The 27,118-nt window shown below is 35.6% G+C and overlaps 1 protein-coding gene across 2 annotated transcripts; it reads right to left on the bottom strand.

The window, feature by feature from the left end:
- Positions 1-2,343: 2,343 nt before the first annotated feature.
- LOC107869640 lies at positions 2,344-27,118 on the bottom strand. 2 transcript variants are annotated; one of them, XM_016716139.2, is made up of 3 exons: positions 26,734-27,109; positions 10,109-10,167; positions 2,344-2,496 (listed from the first exon to the last, which is right to left on the bottom strand). In XM_016716139.2, exons 1-3 carry the CDS (start codon positions 26,890-26,892, stop codon positions 2,451-2,453), a joined length of 264 nt encoding a protein of 87 aa, XP_016571625.1. In that variant the 5' UTR covers positions 26,893-27,109; the 3' UTR covers positions 2,344-2,450. The 2 variants fall into 2 exon arrangements, with proteins under 2 accessions (XP_016571625.1, XP_016571622.1); XM_016716136.2 differs by lacking the exon at positions 2,344-2,496 and adding an exon at positions 9,070-9,537 and having other exon boundaries at positions 26,734-27,118.

Below are 27,118 nucleotides of genomic sequence, written 5' to 3'. Positions count from 1 at the left end.
CCTGGGTATGTGTAGCTTAATCATTCTAGAACCACCCATGAGATATATGGGCCCAGTGTAACCCACTAAATGGGCCTCAATGAGTGTATCTGCATTAACCAAAGTTACTATAAAAGTAAGGGATTCACAAGTATCCTTCGCTCTTCATGATACATATGTACAGTGTACTTAGAGTATTCTTATGTACCTCATAGTATCATATAAGGTCGCTATGACCAACCCTCATATCGGCAAACATGTGTTTTCTCTCACACCTTTAAGATTAGCTATGACACTCTACCATTATTGCCGAATTAAAACCATTACCATCCAACCAAACCATTATGCCATTACAATTAACTAGGGCTTTGAGTAGTGGTATCGTCATACCAACTATAGATTGCAAGCAATGTCCTTAGCCAACCTTTTTATGTATAGGTATTACTATGTACGCATGGATCACATTATCAAGTTAACCTGGGGAAATCTTGTGTACCCCATAATTATTCCATTATTATATTTTCTTAGGGGATCCCATGTATCCACAAGTTGTTCATTAACATGTTTAGTTAGGGGATTCCCTTGTAACCCATAAGGAAATTTAATTAATCATAACCATGACCACCAAAACTTACCATTTTAACCATTCCAAACTATTTAAACCATTTAGGGTCCCATTACAAAACCATACCTTGCAATTGTTCCATTAAAAGTCCATTAATATAGTAAAAACGTTCTCATATGCATTTTATCAAACATGTTGGGGGCATAGTATTTCCAAAACCAATTCCAATTAATAATTAACCATTCCCATCAACCAATTATCCAAACCAATACTAAAGCATGTAAATCCATAAGTAAAAATATGAACACCATAACTAAGCATTTATAACCAAAATCCCAAATATATATTTGAAAGTCCCTAAACCAAACAATAATCATGCCATGAAAACATTGTATAAAATATGCCTTTAGTTGGAACTAACAATGAGGGAGGAGTATATGCCTTAGATTATGAAGATATTAGAGAGAAAATATCTGTACAAGCCCAAAATTAATATTTTAGATAAAACCCTAGCCTTCCTTAGCCTAAGAGCCTTAGAGAGAATTCAAGGGAGTTTCTAAGTATTTTAGATTAGAATAATAGGGTAAATGATGTCCCAAAATAGTTATAAGTCATGGAGCCTTATGAGGTTAAGTGAGGAAATGTCCGAATTATCCCCAACTTAAACTACATAAAATTCCCATCAGATGTTACAACTACCCCATAATAATTGCACCCTTCAATATGAGTGGTGGGTACCACTCGTACCGTAGGACTCCCCCTTAGACCCAACACTATCCACCGTAGGACTTAACCAAACCAAGTTATACCTAAACCATACGATTAGTACCCCTAAACTATATCCCTGGTAGAATAAAATAAAAAAAGTTTGAACATTGTCTACCATTTGAGTGAATGGTATGACTCATACCTTAACTTATGGCTCATAGGGATCCATTCATACTAAGATCCAAGTTAAGTTACTAAGTCTTAGATTAAGTAAAGGAAAAACCCAAGCCATACGACCTGTCACCATCCATACGATTAGTACCCACCAAGTCGTACCCATTCTAGAAACTATTCCAACCTATCAACCAACATTGGTTATCATACGACCAAAAGTATATAAACCATACCCCATCATACAACTAGTACCCACAAGTCATATGATGCCCAGAATCCAGAAATCTAAGAAATTTTCTAAGGGTCCAAACCCAAAGTGTTTCACCAGTAGGTTGTAACATATCACCCACCAGTAAAGGACCGTGATATGATAGTATTCTACAATGATGATAACAAACAAAAGCACTAAAGAAACAACAAAGGGATCGTATCTCCCGTACAACCACCATTTCTCAACAAGGTTCAACATTGGCTTTTTCAAGCACTCAACACTTCCAATGGAGTTTTCATGAATTCATCATCACTATTAAATAAAAACTAACTAATGAAATATCTAATGCACCTATGTATAGTAGTTGTCTTTGCACAACTAGCATATTACAAAAATAGCCCAACAGTGTCTATTTCAGAAATAACCCACAAGGGTTGTAATGCATCGAATCTGGTACTTGGAACATTACATGGTGCCCATGACCCCGAAGAACCATAAGCTAACGTATGACTAATATTTGTATCTATGCATTGTATAACATGATATATGAATGAAGAATAATAGCTGAAAGGCCATAAGTTTCATATAACTGAGGTAAAACATAACATCTGAATGGGGTACAAAATAAAGAAAAAAACTAAAATAACTATTTAAACATAATAGTCTGAAAGCCTCTAAAACTTGACTGTCTGAATAAGGAGTTGATGGGACATATCCCCAACTAACTCCAACTACTGAAATAAATAAGTACTAAACTAATGAATTGTTAATCATATCATCCTCGGAGGATGAGGACTCACCGTTGACTGACTGCTAATATCTAGAGTCTACTGATGCTCTGGGTCTCGAGTCTCTGATCCTGTGATATAGAAACACCATAGCACGAATGAGTTAGTACAATTGAGTATACTGGTATACATGTGAGGTAGACTAAATCCATGGGGGTTCATATGCATGAATAATAATAATAACCCACTGACTATCATAAGCGTGAGAATACATGCATGGGACATAATAACTAACGTTGATATCATGATAACATGATTACTGAATCTGAATACTGATAACATAAATGACTGTATTTGACAATCCTGATTCTAAAGGAACTATATGAGTTTTGTACTAAGCTAAGTTGACTGTATCTGACAGTTCTAAAATCTTAAGAACTATCTGAGTCCTTTTATTAAGACTGATACTAAAACTGTAGGAAATAGTCATTAAATTGACATACCCTAAATAACGCATTATAGCAAAATTGGCGTCCAATCTGTGCCCTGATTGGAAGGGTGTCAATACCACACCACTAGTAAGGACAACATATGAGTAACCCTCTACTAGAAGGTTACTTTAATGAGAATGGTGGGAAGCCTTGACTAGCAAGTTAAGCCACCTTATCTACCCTCAATTAGCAGGTATGATGTCTTAACCTACGTTGGCTACGTAGTTCTAGAATGAAAGGATTGGTCCTAAGAATCACAACCTCAACTAGAAGGTGAGTTTCCCTCCTTGGGTTCACTAAGTGTTGAATCATACTTCCATCTAAATTGACAATGAACATGATTAACTAATCCAATAATTGGCTGAGTTACTGAATCCCATTGATTGATGGAATACTATTGATACTTGACAACTGACTGAGTTCATAAGATTATTAAGATTTCCTAAATCATAAGACTATCAGAGGTCTAAGGTTCATGGCTTGACTGAGAATATTGTGAAAACATGACATGGCTGTAGGCACACAACTAAATTGTTTAGGTACAAATATCCCCAAGACTCGATAGAAGGAAACTAACACAAAATGACTTGACTCTTCTTGAACACATGGCTAATGTTCATAATTCCTAATACCATATGTAAGGGATTTCATAAAAAAATATTTTTATCATAATATTGTACATGGATAGAAATACGTATAATCATGTCATGAGCTCATACTATAATATCATGGTTATTCCAACAACCGATAAATTTCACAACATTAACATAGAAATTATTTGAACATAAGGTCAATAGCATGAATTCACTATTTAGGTCGTATTGGTTCATAATGCATTATTCCTATTCTCTTAAACATTCTATCAAACACCTTACATACACCCCTTAGGGCATAGGCCTAATGGTCAAATTAATACATCATAAACAATAAATTTCATAGATTTCAACCCACATACTAACATTGTTTCATGATAGTACATAAAATTCCAATCTTACAATCATACTCAATAACAACATGAACATAATCAATTTATCTTAAAAATATCATGATATAGAACTTAAAAGAGGATTCTTGGGCTTCATGGATCAAAGGAATCCATGAATGAACACTATGAATACCTTGGATGGGAGATTCTTGAAAATTAGCAATTGAATTCTTGAATTTGGATCCACAATTGAAAACCCTAGGTGTGTTTTTGAGAGAAATTTAGAGAAACTAGTATATTTTTGCTTTAAAAGGGCTGAATCACGTGTTTAAGAACTTATATATGGATGGAAAAATGACCAAAATGCCCTTCAAAACACGGAGGTGGAATGCTGAAAAATTGGGCAACAGGCTATAGCTAGGGCGGCGCCTGGCAAGTCCGTCGAGGTTGATAGTGCGACGCTCCACCTATAGCGGTGATTTACCTAGAGTGAAGTGGTCCTATCGCCTTTTTCTACTATTTTAGGCTCCCAAACATGCCCTTATGCTATTCAAAAAATTTTAAAACTCATCCGGGATGTACTACGACCTTGCCCCTTCGTAACACAACTTGAAAATCAGAAAACAAAGATTGGGAAGGTTGTCAAATAAATCCCCGAAGTTTTGAGGATTAAAATAAAACTAAGTGTTGAGCACTTAGCTAAAATTTTCTAAGTGTTGGACCTTCTAAAGAGATTTTAGGAGCTAAAAGAGCTGATTATTAGTGCAATATTTTTTTTTAGGGTCTTACAAAACTCTCCCTTGGAGACATTCATCCTCGAATGAGACAGAAAGACTGTGGCAAAATAATAATTGACGTGACTACTAAGCATGAGCAATTGAAACATGATTTCATGAATGACATGATTGATAAGCTGAACATATCATAGTGAACATGCATACCTGATGCATGTATAACTGATCCATGAATGCATAACTGAGTGTTCTAATGAACTAAGTTTCTCATAATGGGAATGCATATCTGATGCATGATTATATAACTGAACTGACACATGAATGCATGATTGAATATGCAATGGCACTTGATACCAAGTTTGTGATGAACACTGAATATGAAACTGAGTAAGCTTAAGGAGAACTGTTACCTTGAGCTTGATCTGAGTTAGCGGAGAAGAGATGAGGATACATGGCATGCATGTCTGCTTCTGCTTCCCAAGTATCTCCCTCGATGGACTGATTTTTCCAAATAACTTTAACTAGAGAGATTTATTTGTTTCTCAGTCTACAAGTCTGTTAGTATCGGATTTCAACTGGAATCTCTTCATAAGAAAGGTTGTTCTGAACATCGATACTCTAAATAGGGACTACAACTACTGGGTTACCTATACACTTCTTTAGCAATAAGACATGGAAAACTGGGTGAATTGAGGATAATATGAAGGCAACTCGATCTTATAAGGTACCTTGCTGAAAAGATTGAGAATCTTGAAGGGACTGACATATCGGGGACTGAGCTTTCCCTTCTTTCCGAATTTATTCACTCCCTTTATTGAAGAGATATTTAGATAGATAAAATTGCCAATCTTAAGCTCGATATCATTTTTATGCATATTTGCATAAGACTTCTATTGGCTCTTAGTAGCTTGAAGTCTTTCCCTATCCAACTGGAATTTTTCTACGGCGTCGAATACCAAGTTAGGACCTATGATCGAGGCCTCACTAACTTCAAACCAACTGATTGGAGATCTATATCTCCTACAATAGAGATCTTTGAATAGAGCCATCCAAATATTGGAATGATAAATATTATTGTATGCAAACTCAATCAAAGGATGTGGTCATCGCAACTACCCTTTAAATAAAATGCACACGCTCATAGCATATCTTCTAAAGTCTGAATGGTCCTCTCTACTTTACCATCTGTCTGAGGATGCTAGGCTGTACTAAAATTAATTTGGGTACCAAGACTGTTTTGGAATGTTTTCCTGAAATGAGAGGTGAACTGGGTATCCCTATCTGATATAATAGATAGCGGAACACCGTGCAATCTGGCCAACTCTCTGATGTACAGTTTGGCATAATCCTCAGCTGAATAAGAGGTATGAACTGGAAGGAAATGAGCTGATTTGCTTATTCTGTCTACAATGACCCAAATTGAATCATGCTGGTGATGAGTTTGAGGCAAACCTATAACGAAGTCCATGTTCACTACTTCCCACTTCCAAGTAGGAATAATGAACTCCTGCATATGACCACTAGGCTTATGTTGCTATATCTTAACCTACTGACATGTAGAGCACTTAGCCACAAACTCTGCAATATCTTTCTTCATCCCACTTCACCAATAGATTTCCTTGAAGTCATGGTACATCTTTGTTGCCCCTAGATGAATAGAGTAGTGCGCACTATGCAATTCTGCAAGAATTCAGTACCTCAATTCATCTACACCTGGAACACAAAGACGACCTTGACAACGCAGAACATCATCTCCCCCTATGGAGAAAACCTTTAATTTCTAATCTTTGACTGACTCTTCCAACTTAACAAGGCTGGGATCTCTATCTTACTTTTCTTTTACCTCATAAACTAGAGATGACTCTCAACTACTCTGAACCCATATATTACCCTTCTCTATATCGAATAAGAGAAAGCCTAGTCTAGCAGGTTGATGGATTTTCTGTGCTAACTTTTTCTTGTTGTCCTCCATTTGAGCAATACTACCCATAGACAGTTTGCTGAGAGCGTCGGCCACAATGTTCGCCGTTCCCGAATTATAAAGAACACTCATGTCATAATATTTCAAGAGCTCTAACCACCTTCTCTGATAAAGATTGAGATCATTCTGGGAAAAGACATACTGAAGGATCTTATGATCCATGAAGACATCTACATGAACTCTATCGAGATAATGCCTCCAAATCTTCAAGGAAAATACAACGGCTGCTAACTTAATATTATGTGTAGGATAATTCTTCTAATGGGGTTTAAGTCATCTAGAGGCATAAGTTATGAACTTACCATGCTGCATGATAACACAACCAAAACCTACTCCAGATGCATCGCAATATACTACAAACCCATTTGAACCATCCGGAATAGCTAAGACTGGAGCTGAGGTTAGTCGAGTCTTTAACTTTTGAAAACACTTCTCTCAAGGATCTAACCACTGAAACTTGACTTTTTTCTTAGTTAATCTAGACATAGGGGATGCAATAGAAGAAAATCCCTCAAAAACCATCTATAATAACCAGCTAAACCTAAGAAACTCCTGATATCTATTACAGAGATAGGGTGAGTCAAGTTTCTTACTGCTTCGGTCTTTTGAGGATCAATCCTAATGCCATCACCAGAAATGATATGACCAAGGAATTCTATTGACCTTAGCCAAAATTTCCAATTATTGAATTTGGTGAATAGCTTATAATCTCTGAGAGTCTAAAGTACTATTCTGAGATGGTCTACATGATCGTGCTCACTACAGGAATATACCAGAATATCATCTATGAAGTCTATAATGAACATTCTAAGTACTGCTTGACCACACGATTCATCAAGTCCATGAAAGCTGCTGGGGCATTGGTAAGACCAAAGGACATGACTAAGAATTCAAAATGACAATACCAAGTTCAGAAACCTATTTTTTAAATGTCATATTCTCTGACTATGAGATGATGGTAGCCGGATCTGAGGTCTATCTTAGAGAAATAACTATCACCCTGAAGTTGGTCAAACAAGTCATAGATTCTGGGAATGAGATACTTATTCTTGACTGTGACTTTATTCAGCTGATGGTAATCGATGCACATTCTGCGAGAACTATCTTTTTTGCGCATGAATAAGACTGTTGCACCCCACCAGAAAACACTGGGCCTAATGAATCCCTTGTTTAAGAGATTCTTCAACTGCTCTTTAATTCTCTGAGTTTTGCTGGTGCCATTCTGTATGGAGAAATAAATATAGGCTAGTATCTAGAAGAAGATTAATGCTGAAGTCTATCTCCCTTTTGGGAGAAATTCTTGGAGGATCTTTGAAAAAGACATGAATATTCATTCACGATTGGGACTGAATTAAGACTGGGAGTTTCAGAACTAGAGTCTTTAACTCAAACAAGATGATAAACACATTCTTTAGATATCATTTTGCTTTCCCAAAGGTAGGAAAAAAGCTGACCCCTAAACTCTAAAGTACTACACCTCCACTCGAGGATGGGTTCATTCGAAAACTAAAATGGAACTATTCTATTTCTACAGTTGACTACGGCATAGCAGGAATGAATCCAACCCATGCTGAGAATGTCATCAAAATTAGTCATCTCTAATTTGACTAAGTCTACTGAAATGACTTTCTGAAATATCATAACTAGACAGTTCTTGTATACCTACCAAGCTATGATGGTCTTACCTACTGGGATAGAGACTAAAAAAAGCTCTGCTAGAATTCAGAACTAACTCAAAAATCAACTACTATAGGGAGTAACAAAAGATAAGAAAGCACTTGGATCTACCAAAGCGTAAACATGCACATGAAAGATCTGTAATGTACCGGTAACCACATCAGGAGATTTTTACTGATATTGCTGGGACAGGAGAGCATATAGTCTATTTAGGCATTGCCCACTTATAGAACTGGAAGTGGCACCCTGCTGATTCTGGCGACAGACTGAGCTGAGGAACGATTTTGCTGACCTTGAGGACCTGACTGCAGACAATCTCCCTTGAGGACCTGACTGCGGACAATCTCTATCTTTGTGGCCTAGCTTGCCACACTCAAAAAAAGTATCACTTCCAGCTCTGCAAGTACGCTGGTGGTGCTTGCTATAAGTCTGGCAAAGAGGATAGGTGCGGGCATTTCTAACACTGCCCTGGGATTAAGAGCCTGGTGCTCTATCTTTGTTACCCTCTCTGAATTTAGGACCTGGAGCACTGGCTAAAGAAAGATCTAGAACTGATGACTTAGGATGAAAGTGAGAATGGTTTCCTCTTTCTAACTTGGGTTGAGCAAAGTTGAAACTACCTATCCTTGCTCTTTTATTATGCTTCTCCCTTATCTTAATATTTTTCTCTTTAATAGGCTGAGCATGAGCCATAAGCCTGGCTAAAGTCATATCACTAATCAGTATGGCAGATCTGCACTGATTAACCACGCTATCATTCACTCTTAAAAAAAAATTACTCATCTTGGCTCTGCTATCTGCAACCACATGAGGGGCATATCTGGCTAATGGAGTAAACTTAAGAGAATACTCTTTCACCGTCATGTTTCTCTGCCTGAGGTTGATGAATTCTAACACCTTAGCTTCTCTAATCTCTAGGAGAAAGAATCAATCAAGGAAATTAGAAGCAAACTCTTCCCACTCAATCGACCCTGCATTGACTACCCTCCCTAAATTCCACTGCTTAAACCAAGAGTGAGAAACATCCTGCAAGTGATATGCAGCTAGCTCAACAATCTCACTACAAGTAACCCCCATTATGTCTGTAACCTTTTGGCCCTGATCAATGAATTCCTGAGGTCCTCATCTAACTTAGTCCCGATAAAGGATGGAGGGTTCATTTGGGTGAAGTCCCGAATCCTTGCTACAGCTGAATTGGCCACTGGGTTGACCAGAATGATAGCTGGTTATTCATTCTAAGCAGCAAATGACTGAGCAAGAGTAGTAAATGTAGCCCTGAACTCCGTATGAGAAACATGATCGCCCAATAGTTCTTCGGGCTGAGTGGCTGACTGATTTCCGTTTCTTCTTTTAGGAGGCATGTTCTGTAGAAGAAAAGGGAGAAAAAAATTAGAATAGGATATTGACTTAAGATTCGTCTCACTGGCACAGCATGAATACTGAAAGAAGGGAAACTATTCCTAAAACATCTTATAGCCTCTTGCACATAAATGTAGCACGAAACACACCCATGTACAAGACTCTACTAGATGTGGCTTTCAGACTTCCTAGGAAACTATTGAGCCTTAGGCTCTGATACCAAGTTTTTAACACCCTAAATCTGGGATCCAGAATGTTACATGGTGCTTATAACCCCAAAGGACCACAATCTAATCCATGACTGATATCTGTACCTGTGCACTTTATAACATAATATATGAATGTGGAATAATAGCTAAAAGTCCATAAGGTTCACATAACAAAGGCAAAACAAAACATCTAGAAGTGTATGAAATACCCAAAACAACTGAAATAACCGTCTGAATATAATAGTCTAAAAAGCCTCTAAAATAGGATTGTCTGAATAAGGAGTTGATGGGATATGTCCGCAACTAACTCCAACTATTAAAATAATAAAATAACTAATCATATCATTCTCAAAGGATGAGGACTCACCGCTGATTGACTGTTGATATCTGGAGCCTACTGATGCTCTGGGGCTCGAGTCTCTGAACCTATGGTATAGAAACACCATAACACCAATGCATCAGTACGATTGAATGTATTGGTATGCATATGAGGTACACTAAATGCATAGAGTTCATATATATGAATAATAATAAAAACCAACTAACTATCATGAGAGTGAGAATACATGCATGAGACATAATAACTGATGTTGATATGGTGTTAACATGATTACTGAATCTGAATACTGATAACATGAATGATTGTATCTGAAAGTCCTAATTATGATGGAACTATCTAAATTCCGTACTAAGCTGAGTTGATTGTATCTAACAGTCCTAAAATCTAAAGAACTATCTAAGTCCTTTTACTGAGACTGATACTGAAACCATGGGAAGTAGTCATCTAACCAACATGCCCCAAATAACGCATTATAGCTGAATTAGGGTCCAATCTATGCCTTGATTGGAAGGGTGTTAATACCGCACCACTAGTAAGGACAATATATGAATGACCCTCAACTAGCAGGTTACTTTAATGAGAATAGTGGGAACCCTTGACTAGCAGGTTAATCTACCCTATCTACCCTTAAATAGCAGGTATGATGTCTTATCCTATGCTAGCTATGTAGTTCTAGAATACAAGGACTGCTCCTAAGAATCACACCCTTAACTAGCAGGTGAGTTCCTATCCTTGGGTTCACTCGGTGCTGAATCATACTCCCATCTGAATAGACACTGAACATGATTAACTAATCTAAACATGGGCTGAGTTACTGAATCCCATTGACTAATAAAATACTATTGATACTTGACAACTGACTGAGTTCATGAGATTATTGAGATTTCCTGATTCATAAGACTATCAGAAGTCTAAGGTTCTTGGCTTGACATAGAATATCGTGAAAACATGACATAGCACTAGGCACATAACTAAATTTTTTGGGTACAAAAGCCCCATGACTCGATAGAAGGAAACTAACACAACATAACTTGACTCTTCTTAAACACATGGCTAATGTTCATAATTCATAATACCATACGTAGGGGATTTCATGAAAACACATAGTTATCATAATATTGTACATGGATCAGAATGCGTATAATCATGTCATGAGCTCATACTATAACATCATGGATTTTCCAACAACCTATACATTTCACAACATTAGCATGGAAATTATTTGAACATAAGGTCAATAGCATGAATTCATCATTTAGGCTGTATTGGTTCATAATGCATAATTCTTATTCTCTTAAACATTCTATCAAACACCTTATATGCACCCCTTAGGGCATAGGCATAATGGTCAAATTAATTCATCATAAATAACCAATTTCATATATTTCAACCCACATACTAACATTGTATCATAATAGTACATAAATTTCCAATCTTGGCGATCATACTCAATAGCAACATGAACATAATCAATTATCACATAAATATCATAATATAAAACATAAAAGAGGATTATTGGGCTTCATGTATCAAAGGAATTCATTAATGAACACTATGCATACTTGTATGGAAGGTTCTTGAAAATTAGCGATGGAATTCTTGAATTTGGATCCCAATTGAAAACCCTAGGTGTGTTCCTGAGAGAAATTTAGAGAAACTAGTATATTTTGGCTTTAAAAGGGCTGAATTCCGTGTTTAAGAGATTATATATGGATAGGAAGATTACCAAAATGCCCTTCAAAATACGGAGGTGGAATACTGAAAAATTGGGCAAAAGGCTATAGCCAGGGTGGTGCCTGGCGAGTCCGCCGGGGTACCTAGGGCGATGCTCTGCTTGGAGTGGTGCTAAACCCAGGGAGATAAAAGCCTATATCCTATTGCTAAAGTTTTTGGCATCCAAACGTGCCCTTATGCTATTCAAAAAAATCTGAAACTCACCCGAGATGTACTACGACCTTGTCCCATGGCAACGTAACTTGAAAATCGGAAAACGAAGATCGGGAAGGTTGTCAAATAAATCCACAAGGTTTGTAGGCTTAAAATGAGACTAAGTGTTGAGCACTTAGCTGAAATTTTCTAAGTGTTGGACCTTCCAAAGAGCTTTTAGGAGCTTAAAGAGCTAATTATTAACGTAAGATTTTTTTATGCGGGGCTTTACAAGGGCTCTCTTTATTCCTTGATCCATGGCTTTCCTCGGCTCCAATCTAACTTCCAAACATGGCATTACTTGATTAGGTGCTTGAAGAAGAGCCTCAAAGCATATTCTTGGATCCTTAGGGCGATCAAGGCTTAGACCTCTCTTCTTGACCTAAAAGTAGTGGAACCTTTGTCAAGAGTTTCAACACACTGTGGTGAACTCTCTTGGGGGTTTTCACTGCTCCTCTCCTTCAAAAATTTCTCATATTTATTATAGATATTTCCCTTACATAATGTTGGTCCATAAAGTGGATCATAAATCCTAAATAAATACTTTTCTTCTTAGAGAAGGATACAAACATCCTCACTCAAATTTTGCTTATCACAGAGACTAAGAAATAAGTTGAGTGTGCCAAAATCACCATATCCAATTTGGCACCGGGGTAAAATGGATAGAGTTACCATATACACAGGTCTAGAAAACACTCTTTTTCCCTGTAGGATTCACCTAAACTAAAAGATATACTCTCTACATTAGTATAAGCATTATTAAAAACAAAGGGAGAGTAGAGAAAGGTATCACACAAGTCAACTTCAACTAAGGTGTCCACATGTATGTACTCACTATTAGATTCAAGATCATCACCATGAGTATTCTCAATAATAGGAGCACACAAAGAAGAATAAGAAGTGATTTAGAACCAATTGAACTTTTTCTTTCAATGGAAGAATCCTCAAGTAGACATATACCACCACTAACTTAAAAGGAATTATTGATTAATTCTTCACAAGAAGCAAGCAATCCATCCTCATAATTATAAAAAAAAGGAGGGGTATCGTATAATGGATAACAACCATGAGCATTTTCATAGGAACAATTATTGATTGGGTTTCTCAAATATTCAAGCAAATCAAAGTTATCATTACTTAATTTATTATTATTTTCTATGATTTCACATTTCATTCCCTTAAGAGTACTCTAATCTTCAAAGAAGAGATTTTCATCTTTAGGAGGAATGTTTTCACACCATAGTGGGTTGTTATATAAGATATATCCCTCAAGATGAGCTACATCATTAATGTTATCCACACTACTAAGTAATTCATTAGGAGTGATTTCGTCATCTTCAAACAATATATTATTCTTAAATAGAGAAGGGTTTATCCATAAAGAGGATATAGAACATGCAAGTTCACTGTCTAAAAGACAATTATCATGCATCGAAGATGTTTCAAACACATGATTATCCCTATGATCCAAACTAACATTAAGATCTTCACTAGAGGACATGCTCAAAGGGTCACTCCTATTGACTTGATTAATATTTTTAACATCATCACTTACTTGAAGTTCATTAATCACATAACACATCCTAAAGTGGTGGGAAAGTTTAGCACATAAGTTGATCATCATTATTTTCACAAGATGATGTACTATTATCAAACACAATGGCATCAGTACTAGGTGGACACAAATTGATCTTACAAGATAAGTCAATTTGGTCATCAATAGTATCAACTAGCGTATACACACTTACAACATGTACATCATCATCAAGAGGTAAAAAATCATTAGACTCACATTTAGACTCACACTCAATGGGATACTAGCCACATAATTATCATTCTCATGCACAAAAGTGTAAGAGTTGGCTATATTACCTCAAATTTATTGAGAATATTCTTATTTACCTTGGTGTTAAGGTCCTCTAAAAGATTTGGAAGCATCTAAGATCACCCACGTCAAATCTGCAAATGGAATATTTTCTTTTGACACTTGTTCTCCTTTGTTTGCCATATTTGTACCGACATAAATGTCCTTATTAAAATAAAGAAAAATAATGTTATCTTTGGTTGGTGGCAAACCCCTCACTTTAATCCTCACTACCTCTTCATTATATATCCTATATGTTGACACCTTGTACTCCCTTACTCTTCTCAATATTTTGTCTCTCATTTTCATAAGTCTTAGAGTAAGTAGGCATCTTTCCTTGAGATTTGGGAAGGGTAGGTAGAAAGAGATTACTCATTGGTCCAATATAATCTTAGGATAATTTTGCAGATTTGAAACTCAATGCCTTACAAACCATATTGCCCCTAAGAATAATTATCCGCACTCCAATGGGAAGATGTCACACTAAACTTCCTCATAGTGTCCTTCTCGAGTAAAGAAAACCTTTACTCTCTCAAAAACCCTATAGACATCCAAATAATATGGGAAGGATAATGATTTTCGAGGTATCCCTAGATAGTCAACCAAATAAGAGGTGATGTTATTTTAATCAAACCAATCATCAAGCATACGAACACATCTCAGAACTACACAAATCTCTACCAATATTAAGAAATTCGTCTTCTTGGATCACAATTATAAACTTTGTGTAACCCCTCGATAAATATATTGACCTCAAGAACTCTTTCAAGGTACCCCATGTTTGAGTGCGACTCCTTGTAAGTGTACACCATCCTAAGGTTGGACCTTGAATATACCTAAGGGCATATGTAGCTTTTTTAGATCTATTCATAATATAATCCTCAAAGGTCCTTTTGTATTGCCATTTCAAATCAAGGTAGACTTTGGGATCCCATTCTCCATAAAAGATGGATAGAGTATGAAGACATTAACTCCTTCTATACCCTTCATTTCTATCTTGGTGTAATACCCCAAAAATTGAAACTAATGCTAGAGTCATGTTTCAAGACCATGCATAGCACATTATTGTTCATTGATAGTTTATGAGTTAGTTTGAGGTATATTAAGGACCCAAATGACTCTCAGGTATAGTAAGGACCGAAATAACTCCCAACTATAGTACGGATCAAAATAATCCTTACTAATTGAAATTTTGATATGAATGTTGCTATAGTCAACTTCAAATAAGAATATCTTTTGATCTACTTAGAATTTTCCAGTTCACAACCCACCAAGTTGTAGGAAATTGAATTGCCTTTCAAAAAATACAAATTTTTCCCAAATCCAATACTCGAGGGAGAATTTATGGCACTTTTAGTTAAAGCAAAAACTCAATACGTGTCGCACCACATCCTGAGGATGTGTCATTTTACCATTGTCACTTTCCAGTGAGGCTCCATGATTGCCACCGTATCATTCTAGAGTGCCAATTCACACTCATCAATTTATTGTGGCGCAACACATTTCCAGCACTTCGCATTAAAGTGCATTTTCGCCGTTGTTCGTGCAATACAGTTTAATCCAAATTCCAATGGCTCACCACGATTGCACCACATCAAGGTGAAGCCCAAAAATAGGATTCCAGTGATGAAATTTTTTTAAATATTTCTAGGGCAGTTGGATCTTTTTCCATGACCTTAAATAGTCCATAACATGAAATTAATGCCCTAAAAGCCTACTTAGTCATTATTTCATTCAATTTCTCTCATATCAAGAACATTCTCTCTCAAATAGAAAACCCTAGCCTTTAGCATTCAAGATCAAATCTAAAGAAATTCACCATCTATTTTCAAATATTCATCAGTCGAGGTATGTTAAGTGTTCATCCATGGGTTTCTTTCACCCATGGAGCCCAAGTATCCAATTTAAATACAAAGTTATGATCTTTTCAAGTTATTATGATTTTAAATTGTTATTTCATCCATGAATCTCCATGAACCTTGATTTTCTACCATGATTACATAAAACTGTTATTTTTATGAACCCCTACATATTTTAATATTACTACTTTCTAAATGAAATCATGATTAAGTGTTGTTGATGTTGAAATTATGCTTTCACTCCAAGTTTTATACTATTCCCATTTTTAGCCTAATCCATGCATATTAAGTGTTTGATGAAATGCCTACAAGAATGTATTTCAATAAATGTTTCCATGTTATGTCCTTAAATTTTAGTACTAGTTTACTATTGTTGCTATTGAGTCCTGGTGGTTATTAATACCCAAAACCTTAGCTGTTTACCTAGTCTCTGTAACTTCAAAATAGTTTCAGAATATGTTATGAGCATTATCAGTTCAGTCAGTCATCAAAATTAGTTAACTTTATATTAGTTCAGTATTCCCAGTTAGTTTAGTTGGAAGTAAGATTTCGCACCAAGCTAGTTCAGGGATGGTGGCTTCCCCATCTGATAGGTAGAGTCATTAGTAGTAGTCCCTGGACTCCAAAACTATGTAGACAGTGTAGGATGAGGAGTCACCCATCAGTTTAGGCTTGACTACCTCCTAGGAGTCACCCGCCAGATTAGGCTTGACTCCACCCAGGTGTTGTCCATCAGCTTAGGCTTGACATCCTAGTTTTTAATTCTCTTAATAGATCCATACAACCAGCGTTAGTACTCGTGGCACGGTACTAACACCCTTTCAACTGCGGTTATAAGTTGGACCCCAATTAGCTCTGATTAGGTCATGTCGATTAGATGATACCTCCCATATTCTCATTATAATAATCAGTTCAGTAATTTAGATTTAGTTACTTGACCATAGCATACAGATATCAATGATTCAATTACAAGATATTAGTGTTTCAATATTTACAAATTATAGTCAGGACATGTTATATGCTTGGTCATACATCCTCAGTACTTACATATTTTATACATCCTCAGTATTTATATATTTTTCGTATCCGTAGTATCCACAGATCTCATACACTCTATTCAGTAATCCATGTTGTACATATATATTCAGTTAGTTATTATTCATGTTCATGAAACCATGTATATTAGCCTACCTTATTTAGCATACTAGTACATTCAAAGTACTAATCACATACTCTTTTCTTGTGCTATGATGTATCATATCATAGGTTCAGATGCTCAGTTCCAGATCATGCCTAGATTTCCCAGACTATCAGTTATAGCATTGGTGAATCCTCCAATTTTGAGGACATGATTTATTTAGTTCATATTACTTTATCAGTTTCATTAATTTCCATTCAGTTAGAGTTAGTTGGGGGTTTGTCCTATTAGCTCCTCATTCAGTCAGTAGATGCTTTTCAAACTATTATAGGTAGTTAGTCAGTTTCTTAGATTTTAGTTGTCATTGTCAAATGTTTTATCAGTATTATTAGTTATGCCTTACAAATTTTATTAGATTTATGACTTAAAACCTTATGGCATTCCTCAGTTAAATTCTTCAAATGTTATGTCATTATTAGTTTTACTCTGTGCTCACAGTAGGTACCATCTTCCAAGAATGTAAGCACCGTGTGACACCTAGGGTGTACTCTTGGGGCATTACAAATATGGCATCAGATTCTAAGGTTTTAAAGTGTCCTAGAAAGTCTTAAATTTGCATCAAGAAGAGTCCTGTACATGAGTGTGAAGAGAACCACACTTATGGACAAGAGGCTATGAGGCATTTTATGAAAAGTTTCCCTTCTTTCAGCGTTCAGGTCATACGATAGAGCATAGGCTCTATTTAAAATCTCTTCCTAAATCATCCATCCTTCCATGAACAGAAAATGCCTCCTAGAAAGAATAATGGAACAAAAAATAGGAATCAACCTATACCTCTGCCTATTTAAAAAGATCCCTTAAATGGGACAGTCTCTCATGCAAAATTTAGAGCTACTTTCACTACCTTAGCTTATTTAATAGTTTCTCCAAATAATCTGAAGGCTATTTTCCTTTCTAGGGTTTTGATCATGCTTAGCTGAGTGAGAAAGAAGAGCGTAGCAAGAAAGAGAGAAATAATATGAGGGCCAGAACAATTAGTTTTAAGCCTAGGTTAAAGGGTAGTAAGCGCTCCCAATTCTATCAAAAATTCTCAGTTGCAACTCTACTTTCAGCTAGTGCCTATGTTTAAGAATAATAGTCAACATAAAGAACCAGGCTCTATGTCACAAGTAGTGGGAAGGGAGTTTGTAGTAATCCACTTTTCAGAGAGTATGGAAAAAATAATAAGGGTGTGTGTAGATCCAGTAGTTATGTATGCTTTGGATGTGGAGAGTCAATCCATAGATTCAGAGAATATCCTAAGGTTGGTCTGCGGAGTTAGCATAATCATTCTTCAGTTCCATCAAATTTCTCAACTCAGCAGAGCGCTATTTCCACTGTAACCCATAGTCAGTGTCAGAATAGACTCTATGCACTCTAAGCCCAATATGATTAGGAAAGTTCTCCTAATATAATTATGGGTACGTTACAAGTCTTTCATCTTTATATTTATTCTTGGTTAAATACCGAGCCTTCACTTTTTTTATGACTCCTATATAGCCATCAAATTCAGAGTCAGTCCCAAAATCTTAGTAGAGCCTCTCTCAGTGTCTACCCCAGTGGGTAAGTCAATCGTATCCCAGAAGGTATATGGGAACTGCCCTATTATAGTGTACCAAGAAGTAACTTCAGTGGATCTTATTTTACAGATGATAGATTTAGATGCCATTCTCAAAATGGATTGGCTCTACTTATGCTATGCTTCAGTTGATTATGGAAGCAGAGTGTTCATCTTAAGTTTCCAAATGAATTGATCATTGAATGGAGGGGTAGTACCTCAGTGCCTAGGGGTTAGATATGTTTCCAGAGCCCGTCCTGGAATCCCATAATAGTAGATGGCCTAGAGTTAGAAGCATGAATCCAAAAGTTTAGCAGTAGTAAAGTGGGGATAATGTTATCTAAATTTGGTGGACTATGTATCTGTGGGGCTAGTTTTAAGAAAGGTGAATCTATAGTCTTGAAAACTGTATATGCAAGAATTTAAGCTAAGTATGATGTTGTGGGTACGCTTATGTAGTATCCTTGCTTTTTAAGTTTGAATATTTTTATTGACGTAGTAATTGGTGTTCCTACCCACTCCGTTATGGACTATAAGATGTTAATGTCAGATGTTTAGGTGTAATAGTAGTTCTCATGGTTTAGATAGAAATCTAAGCTTAGAGATGTGACATTTGTAGGTTATGATGAAGGTAGTATGGTTATTAAAGATTTGGGGGTATCCATGTTATGTGTTAGAATCTAAGTTAGTATTTTTGAAGGTTGTGCTAATAAAAGTAGAGTTAAAAGTTCAAGGTTAGTCAATTTTAAGATTTTACAAGATGATTATTGGGTTTATATAGGGTTAAGAGTTGTATCTCAAAAGAAAACACTAGCAGGAAGTTTTACATTATCGAGCATAGTCATTTCGGGTGAGTTTACCAATTATGTATATTATTATACCCCTGATTCTAGAGTAAAGTGGGTACAGTTCAGTTTAGATTTGTTGATTAAGTGGTTCACGGACTTAGAATGATGGCTTTAAGCTAAGGGGGAGATGATAGAACAAGTAACTAAGTTAGGCTTTCATATTCTAGTACTGATGTGAGTGTGTTATAGAGTAGTACTAGGGAGGGAGAATCCTGAACCATGCTTACTTTAGTAATTGTACTTCATTTATTATGATATCTAATCATACCTTACATATAAGCTCTATGATGATTGCTCATATTCATGCATATTATAGTAAAATCATGTGTTTTCCAGTTCCTAGTATAAGGAGTTCCAGTTTGCTTAGTAGTACGGATCATGTTCCACAGATTCAAAAACTCCATACTCAGGTCATGCAGCTCATGACTCATGTATTCGTGTTTTATAGTATGCTTAGTTTTTATGACTTATGCTACACTCTTATCGATCAGTGGATTATTGATTATCTTATGTATATCCTCAGTTTAGATCTCTTGATGAATCCTTGATGTTGATATTCTATTCTTCTGGCATCAGTTAAGTGTCAAGTTCTGTATAGTGTCCATTCATGCTTCAGTTCCTCATGTTTTAGCCTTTCAGTGACCACTCCTTATGAAATAATATAGTGATGAACAATTGCTTAGACGGGAGAGATTTAATATTTCATGTTAAGGAAAGAGTGTTGCATGCTTTCTTTATAGGAGGTTGTAGTTACGAATATAGGCTTGAATGTCATGTTAGTGTGTAAGTGAATAAATGCATCACGCATTGCTAAATGGCTAGTAAGAGGTTGTATTTAGTTATTGAAGGGGAAATCAGAATTTTGCATGAGATGAGAAGTTGTGAAAATGCAGGGTATGTTGAATTCAAGATTTAGACTAGTATTACAGTGATGTGTGTATTTTGTAGATTTGAGTAAGCTTGTACACAGTGGGAGAATTCAGTCCAGCTCAGACTTCAGTAAGTAGAATTATTAGTGTCCATATGAATATTTTTTATAGTCTTAGGTAAAGTGCAGTATTAAGATGGAAGGTATAGTTGAGAGAGTATTATAGGAGTATGTCTACACTTGAAAGATAATAGTTGCAGTGCATAAGGCCTAGTAGAGCTATGCTAGTTGATGTTTCGTAGGCCTTTGTTTCATATTACCGAATTTTAAACTTATTTTGATTTCTTGTCCAGATGTCTTATTCAGACCATGCGCAGGATTATTTTCTTCCTAAAGTCATTATAACTTCTTAGAAAGAGTGACAAAGAAATACTCTAGTTAAGTATAAGCTTTCAGTATGAGTTACTTTGTGTAGCGAGTAATTCAGATTAGCAATCAGACAGACAAGTTCCTTTGGTTTTGTTCTATCTTCCGATCTAGTCTTACTATCTGAAGTTTCATGAATATATATCCCTTCCAAGAAATACATGGTTCACATCCATGTAAATTATAAATCCATTTTAGTTCATGCATCATATTTCAGATCCTAGATATTCAGTCATGATTCAGTCCGTAAGCGTTCCGTACATCATCTTAGTTTTCCTAGTATTTCAGTTAAGTCAGTATCATTTGCGGGATGAACTATCCCAAGGGGGAGATGTAATACCACTGAGATTTTTATGTACTAAATCTCTCATATTTTTTGGACAAAACCAGATCCAACCGGAGGTAATGGTTACTCATAAGTGGACTCTCTCATTCCTATCCCAACCTTATAACCATTCTCATGTCACTGCATGTGTTCAAGAAATCAGTTAGTGTTATAATATCCAGTTCATGTTTCATGTTTTACACTCAATTATTCTCTCATTTCCCATTCATGCGTGTTTAGTAAATGATCTCAGATTCTTCAGTATTCGCAACTTAAGGTAACAATTTTCCTTAGAATCTCTCTTTTCCATGCTTAGTTTTAGCAGTATACTATTCTCATGTCAGTCATGCATTCGCAAAACTAGTTCAGTCATGTGACATGCTCAAAATTAGTCATGTAATCATGTTTTCAACACATATATTCAGCATGTAATCTTAGTTCCTCAGTGTTATCAGCTTAACCAGTCTCATTCAAGGATGAATGTTCCCAAGAGGGAGATATTGTAATAACCCAAAAATCATAACCAATGCTAGATTCATGCTTCAAGCTCATTCATAGTACATTATAGTTCCTTGATAGTTTTATAAGTTAGTTTGAGGCATATTAAGGCCCCAAATAATTTTAGGCTATTAGAAGAATCAAGATAATCTTTCTCAATTGAAATTTTGTTAAGAATGTTGTTGTAGTCAACTTCAAATGAGCATATCATTTTCTCTACTTGGAATTTTCCAGTTCAGGACCTACCAAGATGTACTAAATTGAATTATCTTTCAAACTATATCAATTTCGCCCAAATTCGATACTCAGGTGAGAAGTTATGAAACTTTTAGTGAAAATAGTAGCTCAATACGAGTAGCACCGCATCGCGCTGATGCACCATTTTTCAATTGTCACTTTCCATTGAGGCTCTGCACTACCACCACATCACACTAGAGTACCAGTTCCCACTCGTCAAATTCCAAGGATGCAATGCGATTCCACCAAATAACGTCAAAGTGCATTTTTATACTTGTCCATCGAATACAGTTTCACCATACTTCCATTGGCTCATCGCGATGGCACCGCATCACTGTGAATCCCAAAAACAAGATTCCAGTGATGGAATTTTTTAATTATTTCAAGGATAGTTAGGTCTCTTTCCATGACCAAAATCAGTCCATAACTTAAAATTGATGCTCTGAAAGCCTACTTAGTCATTATTTTATTCAATTCTTCTCAAATCAAGAGCATTCTCTATCAAATACAAAACCTTAGCCTTCAAAATTCAAGATCAAATTTGAACAAATTCACCATCGACTCTCACAAATTCATCAACCCAGGCATGTTAAGTGTTCATCCATGGGTTCCTTTCACCTATGGAGCCCAAACATCCAATTTAAATACAAAATATTATCTTTTCAAGTTATTATGATTTTAAATTATGATTTCAACCACAAATCTCCATGTTACTTGATTTCATACCATGCTTACATGAAATTGTTGTTGTTATCAACCCTGATTTATTTTAATATTATTATTTTCTGAATTAAATCATGATTAAGTGTAATACCCGTACCTTTTCCTTATCTTGAAATCATCTTAAAGATGTTAGAACTTTCTTTAAAATATGAATATATTTTTTACACATGGTATTTTAAATATTTTCAATTTCTATCACGTGGGAAATTTAATAAGCTTTCCATCGATATTAATTTCATTAAAATCCGATGTCAGATGTGGAAGTTATGGCCAAAATATAGAAGGCAGAAAAACCTGCCCAGGTGCGATGGTGCAGGCCGATGGACCGTCGACCACAACCATCGCATCAAGGTAGTGATTCAGCTATAGGATAAGTATGATGGAGAGGTCCGACGACCCGTCGTCCCGGCGATGGATCGTCGTACCCCATCGTCGCTCCATGGCAGTATGTCCAAGTTGTGTCTCAATTAAATAGATCGTGGACCCAGCAACGGACCGTCGTACCCCATCATCACATGAACCGCTTAGTTATTTTAAATCATTTATATAGGGGTATTTTAGTCATTTACCACCCAATTATGTATACCCAGTTATACCCGACCATAGCTCATTATTCACTATTATTTCACAATGACAAAACTAGGGTTTTTCTCTCTGAGAGTAATCTCAAGAAAAAAATCCAAATCTTCTTCAAGAACTAAGAGATTCAAATCCCTCAAGTTTAAGAACATCAAGAAACTCAACCTACGAATGCATAGTGTTCATTCATGGACTCCTTTCATCCATGAAGCCCACTAATCCCTTTTCTAAGTTCAAGTTTATGGATTCCCTTTATGAATTTCATGATTTAGGCTGCTCTTGTTCTTGTTGATGATGAGTAATTGAATTCTATTCTATGTTGGGTGATAAATTTTATGTTGGTTTGATTAGTATAGACATAGATTCATGCAAACATATGCCTAAACCCTTGAATGATGAAATTAGAATTGAATTATGATGTTTAATTGTTGTTTACATATGCTATGCCTACCATGTATTTGATTAAATGCCCATATGAAGGAAAAGTGTCTAACTAGTATGATATTATGAAATCCCCATGTATGTATAAGTTCATGCATATCACATGTTTAATGAAATGATTTAATAAATGAATTATGGATTATGATGTTAGTTATGTGTTCATGTAAGTTATGCTTGGTTAGTTTTCTTTCATCGAGTCCTGGTTGTACTAGTACCTGAAACATTAGCTGTGTGCCTAGAGCCAATGCTATGTTTTCACGATACTCTCAATGAAGCTATGAATCCTTTGACTTTAGATAGTCTTATGACTCAGGAAATCTCCATGATCTCATGAACTCGGTCAGTTGTCAAAAATCAGTAATATTTCGTTAGTTAATAGAATTCAGTAACTTAGTGCATGTTTAGTTCAGTAAATCAAGTTTAGTGTCTATTTAGATGGGAGTAGAAATTAGAATTGAGTGAACCCAAGGATGGGAACTCACCTATTATATGAGGGTGTGATTCTTAGAAGTAATCCTTGCATTCTAGAACTATATAGCCAGCATAGGTTGAGACATCATAGCCTGCTATATGAGGGTAGATGAGGTGGCTTAACCTGCTATATGAGGGTTCCCACTATTCTCACTAGAGTTACCTACTATATTAGAGTTACTCACATGTTGTCCTTACCTATGGCGCGACATCGGCACCCTTCCAATCAGGGCACAGATTGGACCCCAACTCAAGTATTATTGCACATTTGGGGCATGTCAGTTAGATGGCTACTTCCCACGGTTTCAGTATCAATATCAGTAAAAGAACTCAGATAGTTAATCAGATTTGAGAACTGTCAAATACAGTCAACTCAGTTTAGTACAAAACTTAGATAGTTCCATTAGAGTCAGGAATGTCAGATACAGTCACTCATGTTGTCAGTATTCATATTATGTAATCACATTATCACGATATTAGTGTCAGTTATTATGTCTCATACATGTATTCTCACGCTCATTATAGTTAGTTGTTATTATTATTGTTCTTGCATATGAACCCCATGCATTTAGCCTACCTCACATGCATACCAGTACATTCAGTCAGACTGACGCATTCACGCTATGGTGTCTTATACCTTAGGTTTAGAGACACGAACTCCAGAGCATCAGTAGATTCCAGATATCAATAGTTAGAGTTAGTAGTGAGTCCTTATTCTTTAAGGACATGATTATTTCTCTATTATCTCAATAATTAGTTTATTAGTTGGAGTTAGTTGAGGACATGTCCTATCAACTCTTTATTCAGACAGTTCAGTCAGTTAGAGGCTTTTTAGACTATTATGTTCAGACAGTTGTTCAGTCGGAGTATCACACCCACATATTGACGCTCGACTAAATTCAGGTTTGTACTAAAAATTCCCACATTGGGAGGTAAAATGCTCATTAATGAAGACGACTCTATACTTAGGGACTATAATCTGAGACCTTTGGTTAAATATGAAGTAGTACTTACCAATCCACTACAATCTGTGTTTAAGTTTTGACTATGATATATATGTAATCCTTGCTAAAGCGGAATATAGATTTCAAAGCTAATCAATCTTTGCTCATTACTATAATAAGATACATAAATTAGAAAACAAAATATGGTACATCATAATATTAAAATTAAATAAGATAATACCCGATTACCCCCTGAACTATACCCAAAAAAGCTATGACACACCTCAACTTAAAGGGGGTCCTATTACCCCCTGAACTAATTAAAAGTGTAATTTTCACACTCTTAGTGCCTACGTGGCACATATGTGACACAACATACTGAAGTGTCCATGTAGGCACACGTGCGTACCAAGTATGTGCCACGTAGGAACTAAGGGTGTCAAATTTACACCTTTAATTTGTTCAGGGGATAATAGGACCCCTTTTAAGTTGAGGTATGTCATAGCCTTTTTTGGTATAGTTCAGGGGGTAGCTGCGTATTTTCCCAAATTAAATTAGAAGGTTTCATAAAGTACTAATTATTCAGAAGTAAACAACTTAAAATTCAAAATACAAAATTAAGATACAAATCACAACTTTTATTTAAAGGAGTCTCACTTTCATTTTTGGCATTTTCACTAATGTGAAAGACCTTCTTTGCCTTGGTGAGTATTTTTTGCTTCACATCTTTTATCTTATCGGAAAGGAATTCTGATTTCAGCCCATTGATAGGTGTTAAACCCTAAAAAAGGGGTGATAATTAAAGTAGAATAATTCAAAGGATATATGCATTTATAAACTGCTTAATTGTATTTATTTGCATATAAAATTTAAACCTTAAGTAAAATAAATAAAAATTATCTTTGAATAAATTAACAAATTTCAAACAAGGAAATCATATATTATCCATACAATTAAAGCAAGAGAACCATGGATTAATCTTAAGTTCTGGTTCTTGCTCTTTCATCCAATTGCAACTCAGACTCCGTCTTCATGGAATTACTCCTACTTTTATTCAAATTAAATCGAGTCATTGTGTCCTTTTAGTAAACAATTAACTATACATTAATTGGATTATTTGATATCCTATCCAAAAAGAAATTCAGTTAAATATATATGTAATAACGATATATCTAGACTCTTAAAATTGCATCATTAAAGGCTTTATCCGATTAATCATTTGCATTAATTTTAAGATTGCTTTTAGGGATCTTATCATTTTAATCAGGTAACTAAAAAAACTTCACCGGCTTCCATAGTCGTTTTGTACGGTGGATCTAAAATATCAAGTGTGGTTTTGAGAAACCAATTTTATGTAGATCATGTATTTAAATTTTAGAAATTCATTAAATATATAAATATTTTTTTGGTAGAGCCCAAGAATAAATTTAGCTATTGATCCAACAGAATGGATTTGCTCAAGATTTGTTGCTTTCCTCTATAAGGGTTTCATTTCCCTTTGGACACTCAAAATAAAATCTTCTTTTAAAAAATAATAAAAAAGAGATTTATAAAATAAGACCTTTAAAATATAAATTTTTCTTTGATTTTATAGTGGTCATTGATATATGCGCCATATATATCAAGTGTTTAAAAAGATCAAAAAAACTATTCATTATAAATATTAGTAATAGAAACAAAGAAACACATAACAAGAAACATCATCAATGCCAGATGAGGGAAAAAGAGGGAACTACTATGTATGTGTAAATATGTTACCTCCATAAAAATTCACGTGGCTTCTTTAGTAGTATGAGTGTCTACTATATGCTAAGTCATCGACTAAAACAATCATATATCAACAATTAAAATAATATCTATTTAATGCTTTAAAATATGTGTAAGGAGAGGGATAGAAGGTGTAGGTACCCTATGAGCGTCGAGTTCTTTTTCAGATAATGTCTTAGGCTTATCAATGGCGTGCAGTGGAGATAGATGTGGTGTTGCTTCAGGAGATGCTATCGGTGAAACTACTGGAGAGTAATCCATTAAGGGTGTTGGATCAAGTGATGGTGGTAGACTATCCATAAAGGGCAGAAAAAGATTGAAGAGAGAAAAGAATATGAGAGATCTATGAGATGGAGAATGAAGTTATAGGGAGAGTAGATTTTTTGGAGGAACTGAAGAAACAAACAAAAGGAAGACATGGCATATGTTACGAAGGAGAATACGCCTGGCACCGTGTATGCATTGCCTTAAATGATACAAAATAATTTGAAGCGGTTTCTTATCTGCTAGCTAGCATAATACTTCA

The sequence above is a fragment of the Capsicum annuum genome, chromosome 4 (assembly GCF_002878395.1).
Source record: "Capsicum annuum cultivar UCD-10X-F1 chromosome 4, UCD10Xv1.1, whole genome shotgun sequence".
In the NCBI taxonomy this organism is placed as follows: domain Eukaryota; kingdom Viridiplantae; phylum Streptophyta; class Magnoliopsida; order Solanales; family Solanaceae; genus Capsicum; species Capsicum annuum.
This window is presented reverse-complemented; position numbering and strand designations above follow the sequence as displayed.

Excerpts from the sequence above, each read along its gene's own strand:
- LOC107869640 (XM_016716136.2), bottom strand. The coding sequence starts at position 26,892 with ATGGATAGTCTACCACCATCACTTGATCCAACACCCTTAATGGATTAC. Across the intron at positions 10,168-26,733 it reads AAGAACTCGACGCTCATAGG|GTTCAGAGACTCGAGCCCCA; the intron begins GTACCTACACCT and ends TCTATACCATAG. Across the intron at positions 9,538-10,108 it reads ATATCAACAGTCAATCAGCG|AACATGCCTCCTAAAAGAAG; the intron begins GTGAGTCCTCAT and ends TTTCTTCTACAG.